The sequence below is a fragment of the Kogia breviceps genome, chromosome 2 (assembly GCF_026419965.1).
Source record: "Kogia breviceps isolate mKogBre1 chromosome 2, mKogBre1 haplotype 1, whole genome shotgun sequence".
NCBI classification, from domain to species: Eukaryota; Metazoa; Chordata; class Mammalia; order Artiodactyla; family Physeteridae; genus Kogia; species Kogia breviceps.
In genome coordinates, this window is record NC_081311.1 from 174,993,715 (window position 1) to 175,006,730 (window position 13,016).

A 13,016-nucleotide genomic window follows, 5' to 3' on the forward strand; every position below is an offset into this window, starting at 1 on the left:
TATTGGAAGGAAATTTTCTATTATATGGCTACCATTAAAAGTGTAACATGGATATTTATCTATTGAAAGTCAGAATTAAATAAAATCCCAATGTTTCAACTCTGCCTTATTATATATTGTTATATACACTTGTGAAAACATCACCAAAATCAAGATAATGAAAATACCCCTCACCCTTTAAGGTTTCTTTGTGCCTTTTGTAATTTTTCCCCTTCTGTACCCCACTCTTTCCTCATTCATAGGCAACCACTGATCTGCTTTCTGTCACTATAGATTAGTTTGCAGTTTTCCAGAATTTCATATTAGTGAAAACATACTCTTTTTACTCAGTGTAATTATTGAATATATTAATAGTTCTCTTCTTTTTATTGCTGAGTAATATTCTGTCCAATGGATATACCACAGTTTGCTTATCCACTCACCTGTTGATATACATTTGTGTTGTTTTAAGTTTGGGGCAATTACATTCTTATAAAGTCCTTCTCCACTGCAAGATTACAAAAAAAAATAGCCTAAATATTTTCTAGTATTATTATAGTTTTATATTTTTGCATTTAAATCTTAATCTATCTTGATTTTATTTGGTGATAAAATATGCTAATTAAGAAAGGTTAAATTAAATATTTTTCTGAGGAGTAAGTCAATTATGCCAATATTATTGACTAATATATTCTTTGAACTAATTTGATTCATGACCCTTTTTATATATTAAATTCTTGTAAATATTTGAATCTTTTGTAGCTCCATATTTTATACCACTGAACTTTTGTTTAAACTCTTGGCTAAATATTATTGTTGTAAAACACAGGTTAATATCTGGCAATTTATACTCTTTATACTTCCTGTTAAACCTTTCTTGATTACTCCCAAACTTTTTTTCATCCATCCAGTTAAATTTCAGAACAGTCTTATTGATTTATAAAAGATAAATCCCTTTAGAATTTTGGTTAGAATTTGTGATATTGTGATTTATAAAAAGGAATATATGCTATTTGGTCTTTGTCCTTGTTTCCGGTACAAAGATCCTACAACCCTTAGAGTTTCCTAAGTGATGAGAGGAGCAAATGTGTCTTTTGTTATGTTAATGAGGTGAATTTTGGACAGCGTCTAAGGTTAAGGGCTGGCTGCCAGGAGAACTAATCACATGATTAGAGGGTTGGAAAGTTTAGCCTCACCCCTGACCTCCCTAAAGGGGAGACAGACTGGAGGTTGAATTAGTTGCCAATGGCCAGTGATTTAATCAATCGTGCCTATGTAATGAAGCCTCCATAAAAACCCCAAAGAGAGGGTTCAGAGAGCTTCCAGGCTGGTGAACACATGGAAGTGCTGGGACAGTGACGAGCCTAGAGAAGGCATGAAAGCTCCGTGCCCTTTCCCCATACCTTGCTTTATGCATCTCTTCTGTCTGGCTGTTCTTGAGTTATATCCTTTTATAATCTGATAATCTAGTGAGTACATGAGTTTCCTGAATGCTGTTAGCCTCTCTAGTGAATTAATTAAACCCAAGGAGGGGACCATGGGAACATCTGATTTGTAGCCAGTCATTCAGAAGTACAGGTAACAACCTGGACTTGTAGCTGGAAGCTGAAGTCCTGGGGCAGGGGTTGTGGGAACCTCCATCTATAGCTAGTAGGTCAGAAGCACTGGTAACAACCTGGACTTGTGACTGGTGTCTGAAGTGGAGTGGGAGCAGTCTTGTAGCACTGAACCCTTAAACTGTAGAAGCTGACATTATCTCCAGGTAGGAGGTGTCAGAATTGAGTTATATTGTAGGACATCCAGTCGGTGTCCAGAGAATTGTTGGTGATGTGGGAAACACTCCCTTCCTACCTCCACACACTGAAACTGGGTACAGAACACAAAAGATAATTACGTCAAACTTATGGATTCCACCTATAAAGAGTGGAAATCTTTATAGAATTGAGTATTTATTCCAATGATTATAGTTTGTCTTTTTGTTTATTAAGATTTTTTAAAATGTTCTATAGTACTGTCTAAAGTGGTTTCCAAGTGTCGCCAACTTCTTGTATTACCATTCTCTTTTAGTTTGTGGGTTGATGTTCTAGGCTAACTTGTTTAGTGCCTGTGCAATCTTTCCTAATATATCCTGATACTGATTATTTTTTTTCAGTGGTTTGTAAACCATAATATAGGACAATGATCAAATCTTATGTTGAGTGTTAGATATTCCCTACCTAAACTGATACCAATTGATGTTAAATTGATCTTTCTTTCCCTTACTTTTTGGAGTGGATGGATGTTTATCTTCAGTTTGTTAGGTCAAATATTATTTAAATTTAAATGTATTAATAAGTTATATACGTGGGCTTCTCATTGCAGTGGCTTCTCTTGTTGCGGAACACGGGCTCTAGGTGCACAGGCTTGAGTAGTTGCAGCATGTGGGCTCAGTAGTTGTGGCACGTGGTCCCTAGAGCGTGCAAGCTTCAGTAGTTGTGGCATGCAGGCTCAGTAGTTGTGGCGTATAGGCTTAGTTGCTCCGTGGCATGTGGGATCTTCCCGAACCAGGGATCAAACCCGCTTCCCCTGAATTTTCAGGCAGATTCTTAACCACTGTGCCACCAGGGAAATCCTGAAGAGGCCTTTCTTATTTACATTTTCAAAATGTTTATTTTATGTACAAAAGACATTGATTTCACCATCTTTGTTTTGAATCCATTTCTGAAGTTTATCAGTTTATTCAAATAAATGAAGACAGGCAATAAGCATGTAAACAAAATAGAATATAATTTCAAGTCATGCCCTGTGCTATGAAGAAAATTAGAACAAGATGAAGAGATGAATAGTGGGAGAGTGAAGCCATTTCCCATAATGGTTAAGAAAGACCTCTCTGAAAAGATGATGTTGGAACAGAACCCAGATAAAGCTTAGGTCATAAGGATAGAAACTTCCACATAGAGAAAGCTCTGAAGCAGGCAAAAGCTTGATGTATTCAGGGGTAGTAAGAAGGTCAGTGTGAGTGGAGCACAGCTACCAGATGTATCCAGATGGGTCCAATCAGGAAGGAGAAACCACACAGTAATTTGAACAGGGCAAGTTTAATCTAGTGAATTATTAAGTATAACAGAGGATTGGGCTATTGGGGTAATGAGAGACCAGCTAAAGAGAATTCTAAAGCATATAGAAATAGCAGATATAATGGAGAAGTCACCAACTTTGAAGCTCAGACACAACACCTAAGGAAGAAGCCCCTCCAGGACTGAGATCCAGACCTTGTTGGAGAGGACAGAGTCACACCTCACTGAATGGCAGAGCAGTCAGCGTGGTGCTGTATCAGGGGAACTTGCTGGAAATCTGCCCTCTGGAACTTGTCAGAAATCCACTCTCTAGGGTGCTAGGGAAAGCTGTTTATGGGGGGGCCTCTTAGTAGAGACACTTTGCTACAGAACTTCCTGAAACGGGATGTGCCGGGGAGCTGTTGGCCACTGGGTGCTGCTGGCCACTGATCATGGTAGGAGCTGGGCACAGGAAGAGCTGTGAGTGCGGCAGGAGCCCGGTGCTAGAAAAAAACACCCAGGCTGCAGACGCTGCACACTGGGGAAGCTGTGTGCACTGCAGGAGCTCAGCACTGGACATGCACAGACGCGACGGGAGCCTGGTACTGGAGAAGCGGCACACAGTGCAGGGATGTGCCAAGCAAGTCCATCAGAACCAGGAAGCAAAATTCTTTCCTCTTGCAATACCTCTTCCATTCCCTCTACTGACAACGCTTAACATTGTGTCAGCTGTCAACAGAAAAATATTAAAAGGACCCGAATCCATTTTCACAGAGCAAGCAAAAAAGATGAATTTGGAGTTAAGAGGGAAAAATAAGTAACTGACACACCAGTGCAAGCATGATAATGAGGTTAGAGTGATAGACACAGCCAGATTATGCAGGCCATGTTGGCCACTGTAAACAGCTTGCATTTTATTTTAAGATTTTTATTTAAAAATCTTTTGGAGGGGTTTGAGCAGAGGAGTGGAGAAACGAGAAGAAGCAATGATACTAGGAAGAAGTAATTGCAGTAAAGCCTAATGGGACATGTTGGGGTCTGTGGAGCTGATGAAATTGGTTGGAAGGAGAATCTATGGGACTTCCTGATGGATTAAAAGTTGCCATGCTGTTGATGTCCAAAGCGTATTCTAGCTCCCTGTAAGAGGGATAAACTCTTAACATTCCATACATAGGAACTTATATGAAGAAACGCTTTCTACAATCAGTTGACTGCCCACTCGGTTAAATAATTAGTATCGTAGCAACTTATGTGGTTGAATTGTAACTTATACTTAGTTTGGTACTTCCATTAAAATATTCAAGAATATTAGACTACAGGAAAGCATCGACGGTCATAACCATCCTCTACATGCCAGGCAATGCTAATGAGAGTAGAGAGGAGAAAGGGCATCACGTGCTTTGGTAGAGGCGTAGAAAGGCTATGAAAATGATTCACAGGGCACCAGACCTGGTTGGGGTTTGTATATCTGAACTTTTTACTGCACCCACAGTAAGAAATATATTTTATTCCTGACTCACGGTAAGTATGTAAAGTGAAACAGAAGTATCACCAACCATATAAATCCTTTGTTGCATTTTGATAGTTTTTATTCTAGTTAACATTTTAATAATAGTCATATCCTTTTGAATTAATTTCTTGAACCAGTAATGAGACATAACCTCCAATTCAAAAAATATGTGCCTAGTAAATTAAGGAGAACCTCTCCTTCTCACTCTCAGTGGCTGCATTTTTTTTTTCTTATCAACTTTTTTAACATCTTTATTGGAGTATAATTGCTTTACAATGATGTGTTAGTTTCTGCTTTACAACAAAGTGAATCAGTTATACATATATATATATATTTTTTTTCTGAAACTCTTCATGTGTGGGTGGCACCATTTGCTAGTTGATAGCAGGGTATAAAATTTTCTCTTTTGTATCATTTAATTCATGAAGAAATTATGCTGGGGGTTAATTTCAGATTTTAGATTTAAGATTCCATCTTTGGATTCCAGAAGTTCTAAGTTTATAATTTGTCGTGTATTGTCTATCATTCTCACCAGACCATACTTTTCTCAAGGTGAGGAAGTTGAACTTACTTACCTTCATATCCCCTAAGATACCTGAGATGCTGAGTAATTGCTTAAAACTAATTTGTAGTGCAATTAAGTTGAACATTAAATAATGAATATATTGTGTGTTTAAACTGAATAATAGAATTCCAGAATTCTGAGATTTTTTAAAAATTAGTTTTGCTGTCTTATATGGATATATGACTTTAGAATTTTCAAAATGATTTCATTTTCCTCAGACTATAACTTCTGTGTGTTTAGTACTTTGCAGTTTCCTTGGCTCCTTTACATAATATTATCAAACTGAAATTAAAATATCCCAATGAAGTACACAAATATTATGCCCATTTCTATCAAGGTTTAAGTCAACATGATAGCTTAGCATAAAAGAAACATCATGATCTGAACCTCATCTGTTTTTATAGACTCTCATCAGGGTCCACCACCCAAATTACTCGCCAAATATACCAACTGCATGATTCTCCACCACCGACTTAAAACTCATGATTTAAAAAAAAAATCCACGCCTTCGTAGGCATTGTTCCCTCTGATTGAAATGTTGATCCAGTCTTCTGACCCATCCTCAGCTTTGTCTGTGTAATTGCTACCTATCCTTCAAAACTCTCTCAAATGTCTCTACTTCTAGGTAGTATCTAGCAAAAGCAAAATGAGTGAGACCAGTTAGGAGGACAGTAGAGTAAACCAGACAAGAGATAAGTGAATGAATAAATGACCAAATGAGAAAAGCAGAGCTATAAGCTACATTGTGCCTCCCCTTGGAATGTATGACTGCCAGGATAATCATGTTCTTTCTGCCATTGGGAACAGGGTCTCTCTCGTGATTCCTCCATGCCAAAGGTCCCGCTATGCCACCTACTTTGACATTGCTGTTCTTCGCTGCCTACTCCAGCCCCATTGGTCTGAGGAGGGCACTCAGTGGTCTCTGATGTACTATCTACAAAGGCTGAGACACATGTTGGAAGAGAAGCCAGAAAAGCCCACAGAGCCAGATATTCCTCTCCTGCCCAGACCCAGAAGTAGCTCCATGGTGGCGGCAGCTCCCTCACTAGTGAACACACACAAAACCCAAGTAAGAGAAACTTGGTCCATTATCATTTGAACCAACAACTTCAGCCATAACAGATTCTTTTTCTCTTCTGTGCATCCAACTCTTATTTATCCCAGTGCTGACTGTTGGATTGGTGGGTTACTCTGATGCTATTTTCCATCTTTTACTGCTGGACCCTTTTGCTGTTCTTTAGCATACAACTGACAATTCAAAGAGGTGCTATCTAAATCCCTCTTACACACAGTTATCTAGATAAGCCTCTGTTGATCCAGAATAATGGAAAATGGATCCTCTGGCTAATCAAAATGCTAGTTAATTGAGAGTTTTCACATATAAGTGTCAATTAATGATATTATAAAATGCATGACACTAGCATTTTACTGAACGTGATGTAACCTCCTTTTGCATAGCTCAACATTTTCCAGTGCCTCAATGCATCATTAGCAATATCATTTTTGATATAGAGTCTTGCTATTTATTATAGATATTTGGAGGAATAAACTGAATGTGCACTGATGACATCCCCCTGAAAATCACTTTTTGATTAATGAAAGTCCTAATACCAGCTTGAATACTTGTTCTTTTCATCTTTTTCATCAATACCACATATTGACTATGTAGAGAAAAGTACGATTCACTGTGCGTTCCAGTTGTTTGGGCTTACTGAAATGTGATGTGGCTGTGTCTAAAAGATGTCTGCATATTCTGAAAATAAACAGGAGCAATATCAAAATGAAAAGGAAATATGCTCTGTTTTAGTAATAGATGATTCTGCCCAAAGTGAATATCTCCTCTGGTGAATCATTAAATGTAAAAACACTTTTTTCTTTTTAATAGAGAAAAAGAGATACCTGTCCCCTCCTTATTTTCTTAGCTTTCCTAAATCTGGAGCTTTGTAGTCTCACTGTTGAAACTCCAAACAGAAGTTACAATTAATATGAAATATATCTCTAAGTCCTTGATCATTAATCTACCTTTATTGTCTATTAAGGATCTCACCATGAAGTGTAATGAAGAGGAAAAATCTCTCAGCTCTGAGGCTTTTTCCAAAGTTTCATTGACCAACCTACGTAGGTCTGCAGTCCCGGATCTTTCTTCAGACCTTGGCATGAACATTTTTAAGAAGGTGAGTAGAACCATTTATGTTCTTTGCATTTTGGTAATAAAAAAAAAAATACACAGTGGGGCATGAGGTGCTTCTCATCATGTTGCAGAGTTGGGTGGCAAGGGGAAGGGACTTGAGAACAGAGATCCACTCCCAATTATAGCACTGGCGGGCAGCATGACCTAGGGCAATTCCCTCCTTGTGCATGAGTATTTCCCATTCTACATGTTATGTGGGGTTGTTACAGAACTCAATCCTGATGATGTGTGTAAAGTGCTTTTAGTAGTGTGGTTATGGACATGGGTGTAGTAGCAGTAATGGTAACTTACATTTGTATGGCTCATTCTCATTTTACCTAGCACTTTATATAAATAATTCTCATTTAATCCAATGAGATTTCTTTTTCTAAGGCCCGTTTTGTTTTTTAAAAATTTATTAATTATTTATTTATTTATTTATTTAAGGCTGCGTTGGGTCTTCATTGCTGCGCGCGGGCTTTCTGTAGTTGTGGCGAGCGGGGGCTACTCGTTGTTGCAGTGCTCAGGCTTCTCATCGCAGTGGCTTCTCTTGTGGCAGAGCACGGGCTCTAGGTGCATGGGCTTCAGTAGTTGTGGCACACAGGCTCAGTAGTTGTGGCTCACGGGCTCTAGAGCGCAGGCTCAGTAGTTGTGGCGCACGGGCTTAGTTGCTCCGCGGCATGTGGTATCTTCCTGGACCAGGGCTCGCACCCGTGTCCCCTGCATTGGCAGGCGGATGCTTAACCACTGTACCACCAGGGAAATCCTCCAGTGAGATTTTTATTCTCCACAATTTACACCTAAGAAACTGAGTCTTACTGCAGTTCTTAAAGCGATGGGATCATCACGGAACATTTATTCTTGAAGTCATCTGTTTTAAAGGCAACGGACAAACCAAGTTTTGTTGATAAAGTAGTAAATCCTTATAACTGACTCCTAGGTTTACGACCATCACTTCTTGTTGTGAATGACAGTGTAGGTTTCCATTCAACAAATATTTATTGAACGTCCAGAAGAAGCTAGAACCATAAAGGTGGGAAATTAAAGGTGGAGTCTTTGTGCAAATAAGCTGACTTGGGAGTCAGTTGACTGGGGTTCAAATTCCAGGCCTACCACTTTCTACCCATGTGATATTGGCAAAATGATATTGGTTTCTTCATCTATAAATGGGTACATAATATACTTACCTCAGAAGCTTATGAGGATTGAGATAATGCATGTAAAGTCTTTATTGTGCCTGGTACTTAGCAAGTACTCAATAAATGTTAATTATTATTCTCAAAAAAAAAAAAAAAAAAGAAATGAAATGAGATTGAGTCTTAAAAATTTTATGTAGTTTTTGAAAGGTTGAGTCCAAACTCAAAACTAGGTCTTCTAACTAAATAATTCATGCTCTTATGAATCCATACTTCACCTCTCTATTTTATAAGTGAATGGAGCTAATCAAATAGAAAATAATATGTGTAGAATAATATATGTGTGATGGCTTATTTTTCTCTTTTGCAAAATGACTGGTTTATGTCAATGAATAACACGGAATTAACAACCTATCTATGAACTCAGAGTGTTGCCATACAAGTAGTCCTCTGCCTGCATTGATGATGCAGTAATAAGCAATGGCTGTAGTTTTTCTAAAAATGTCATTCAGTGGGGGCAAGAGAGCTTTTCCATACTGGTTGCACATGAGAATCTCTGCAGAACTTAAAAAAAATTCAAGTGCCCAGGCCTGACCCCAGACCTATTAAGTCACAATTGCTGAAGGTTAGGCCCAGACATCAATATATTTTACTTTTTTTTTTTTTTCCTGTGGTACGCAGGCCTCTCACTATTGTGGCCTCTCCCGTTGCGGAGCACAGGCTCTGGATGCACAGGCTCAGCGGCCATGGTTCACGGGCCCAGCCGCTCCGCGGCCTGTGGGATCTTCCCGGACCGGGGCACGAACCCGCGTCCCCTGCATCGGCCGGCAGATTCTCAACCACTGTGCCACCAGGGAAGCCCCCATCAATATATTTTAAAAGATTTTCAAGCAATTCTAAACTCTTAGTTATACTGGACCTTGAACTTATTTGACTGGTAGGAGTAATAGCGTTGCCTCTCCTTATGGACAGAGGCACACATTTGAAGTTGTGTGGCTGAAACAATGTATCTCAGTCTGGAGAAATGGAACAGAAAAAGACTGACTGATCCAAGTGATGACTCAGGGATCCTATACTCTAACAGAGGATTTCTCAAGTTTTACCAAGCATCAGAATCACCTACAGGGCTTATTAAAACACATTGCCGGCTTCCCGTTTTGGGTTTCTGATCCAGTATGTCTGGGGTTGAACCTGAAATTTTGCATTTCTGACAGTTTCCCAGGCACTGGTGCTGCTGGTCTAGGAACTACACTTTGAGAAGCATTCCTCAAACCCAAGGGAGCAAAAAAGCCCTCAGGAAATACATTATCTTTTCCTTAGTTTCTTTCACTCTTTTGATACATTGTAGAAATTTCTTCCATCTCTATTGGATGACATTCAGTGACTTTCCAGGTCTCCTTTTCCTGAAACATTTCCTGTATTTTACCCCAGATCATGGAGCCTTTTGGGAAACAAACTGTAACCTTGCCTTTGCCCTGTGCCTGACCCTTCATCTCTCATTTCTGTAGTTCAAGAGCCGCAAAGAAGACAGAGAGAGAAAAGGTTCCATCCCATTCCACCACGCGGGGAAGAGACGGCCTCGGAGAATGGGAGTGCCGTTCCTGCTGCACGAGGACCACCTGGATGTGTCCCCCACCTGCAGCGCATTCTCCTTCGGAAGCTTCTCCGGGCTTGGAGAAGACAGGCGAGGCATGGAAAAAGGAGGCTGGCAAACCACCATTTTAGGTGACCACAAGGACCTTCCAAAGTAGGGCAGAGCTTCAGTGACCTGTTTAGAAATCTGGATCTAGGGCTCCCAGGGAAATCGGGATCTTTCTTGAACAGTTTAGTCAAGGAATTTGGGCCCAAACACAGGCTCCCCAGGACCAAAATAATGCTGCGTCTTCATAGCCAAAGAAATGCAGATAATTGAATTATGCAGCAATCCTGTATAATTAGACAGGTCATAGCCTTATTTCTTAGATCATTCTATAGTTCAATGATTTTATTTCATTGAAGTATAGTTAACATACAATATTGTGTTAATTTCTTCTGTACAGCAAAGTGACTCAGATATATATATATATATATATATATTCTTTTTCATATTCTTTTCCACTATGATTTGTCACAGGATATTGACTATAGTTCCCTGTGCTGTACAGTAGGATGTTGCTTATCCGTCTTATATATAATAGTTTGCCTCTGCTCATCCCCAGTTCCCGTTCCTTCTCTCCTCTACCCCACCCCCCTCCACCTTGGCAACCGCAAGTTTGTTCTCTGTATTAGATCATCCTTGATGTGGACACATGACCTTAGAGGGTTCTGTGCCTTCACTTTCATTGTGAATCCAAAGACAGACTTCCCTTTAACTCAGATATTAAAAAAGGAAGATGTAACGAAAAGGAAAAGGAGCTTTTTTTTTTTTTTTCCTTTCAGGATGTCATATTAAGAAGGCCAGCTTAAAAGCAAGAGCTGACAGCTAGCGGGGGCCTAACAGATGGTTTCTGACATTTGGCTTAGATTGGGGCTGACCTTATCACAGGCAGTGTCATCAATCATCTGGACCCTGAATGTTCCCAAGGCAAGCTCGTTGGCTGAGCCTCACATACTGCCGCCTAATATCCCTTCACTATCACCGCTGTCCTTTGGACAGACAAAATCTTGGCAGAGAATCTTTCAGATTTTCAAACCCTCTTGTGGTGCTCTTGTCCATCTCAGGGAAATTTACCCGGCGGGGCAGCTCGGACGCGGCCACTGAGATGGAGAGCCTGAGTGGCAGGCACTCCCACTCTCATCACACGCTGGTGAGCGACCTGCCAGACCACTCCAACAGCCATGGGGAAAACACCGTCAAGGAAGGTGGGTTGGAGGCGGCCGCTGCAGGTGGGCGTCCAGGTTCCGGTTCCTGTTTTTACTCCATGTTCTGTTTTCATTGTAATCTGGCTCTGTGTGCTTTTTGAAAAATTGCACTCGTGTATTATATTGCTTGATAATTTACTTGTGAGCCGTTCTTAAAATTTCCTTAGTAGCAAGAGCTATTGGATAGCACACTATGAACCCCATGCCTCTCAGGGAAAGCAAGGGCAAGCCATTCATGGTTGTTTTCAAAGGAGCATAGACCTACAGGGCTTGGAGAAACTTGAGGGCCTCTATGATGTCCCTCTGAAGGGCTTCTCCACTTTCTGTGGGAGGAAAGTCCCTGCCTTCCAAGGCCACCTATTCCCTTTCCAGACAGCTGCTATTTTGTGCTTTATGTGGAGCAAATGTGTGTCTCTGGACGGGATCCGAGATGCGGGTTTCTCATTCTGTGTTCTTAACCTATGAGCATAAATGTAGTCCCTCTTTTCCCTGGACTGTACTTCAAGTATTTGATGACATCTATTAGTTACCACCACACATTTATGTTCCATTATTCTTAAGCAAAGGAGAAAAAGAATATTTTCTTGTTTGCTGTTACCTAAATATACTAGATAAAACCAAATATTTTAACAGCTATTTACTTGTGGGGAATACTTCAACCAAACTAGTTTAACTATACCAATAGGGTCTGTCATCTAACAGTGAGTAAAATGCACCTGTTAGACAAAAAAATTCTAGCCTGGGTCTCAAGGAAGCCAGTTAAGAATTCACATTTTCTATAGCCTTCATTGTTTATCAGATATTACATGACTTAACATCATGGGAGTTGAGAATAGCTTTGAGACTATTAGTCAAATATCTGCTAATGCTGTGATCGTGGTCATGATTTAAATAGTATTATAACTGTCTAACATGATGTCGTAGGTTAATGTGGGGAAAACTAAGTCTTTGCTTTCCTTTGTTTAGTGCGATCGCAGATCTCCACTATCACAGTTGCAACCTTCAATACCACATTGGCGTCATTCAATGTAGGCTATGCAGACTTTTTCAGTGAGCATATGAGGAAGCTCTGCAACCAGGTGCCTATACCTGAGATGCAACATGAACCCCTGGCATGTGCAAACCTGCCTCGAAGCCTCACAGACTCCTGCATAAACTACAGCTACTTGGAAGACACAGAACATATTGATGGGACCAATAACTTTGTCCACAAGAATGGCATGCTTGATCTTTCTGTAAGGAGCAAGAATTTTTCTTACTGAAGCTTGAAAGATATTGCATCTTTGGCCCAGTTTTTACAATGTTGGATAAAATGTGCATATAAATTCTTAGAAATGTTGAGCCTTTAAATGAAAAAGCTACCCTTAAAAAATATATATTTATTTATTTATTTGGTTGTGCTGGGTCTTAGTTGCGGCAGGCAGGCTCCTTAATTGCGGCTCGCCAGCTCCTTAGTTGAGGCACATGGCCTCCTTAGTTTTGGCATACACGTGGGATCTAGTTCCCTGACTAGGGATCGAACCCCAGCCCCCTGCATTGGGAGTGTGGAGTCTTAACCACTGTGCCACCAGGGAAGTCCCTGAAAAAGCTACCCTTTAAAAAAAAAATTTCACAGGTGTATCACCCATCTTAGAGGCACATTTTCTTTTTTTTCTTAAGCATTACATTAGATTTGATCTGATCTCAGAATATTTTTATAATCTAAAAACATTAGTGAATCCTGAATACACGTAGTAAATGTGTGTGTGTGTGTGTGTGTGTGTGTGTGCATGCGCGCTGT

General features: G+C 40.0%; 1 protein-coding gene across 18 annotated transcripts in view; it reads left to right on the forward strand.

Annotated features, from left to right (window-relative positions):
* The window catches only part of UNC80 (unc-80 homolog, NALCN channel complex subunit), a 247,007-nt gene that overhangs the window by 36,463 nt on the left and 197,528 nt on the right, over positions 1-13,016 (forward strand). For 10 of the 18 annotated variants that reach the window (XM_067026776.1, XM_067026777.1, XM_067026787.1 and 7 more), the window contains exons 8-12: positions 5,897-6,158; positions 7,129-7,263; positions 9,904-10,120; positions 11,096-11,260; positions 12,203-12,471. In XM_067026776.1, coding sequence (XP_066882877.1) covers positions 5,897-6,158; positions 7,129-7,263; positions 9,904-10,120; positions 11,096-11,260; positions 12,203-12,471 — 1,048 coding nt within the window. The remainder of the gene's footprint in view (positions 1-5,896; positions 6,159-7,128; positions 7,264-9,903; positions 10,121-11,095; positions 11,261-12,202; positions 12,472-13,016) is intronic. The other 8 variants (XM_067026779.1, XM_059053748.2, XM_067026780.1 and 5 more) reach the window with 1 other exon arrangement.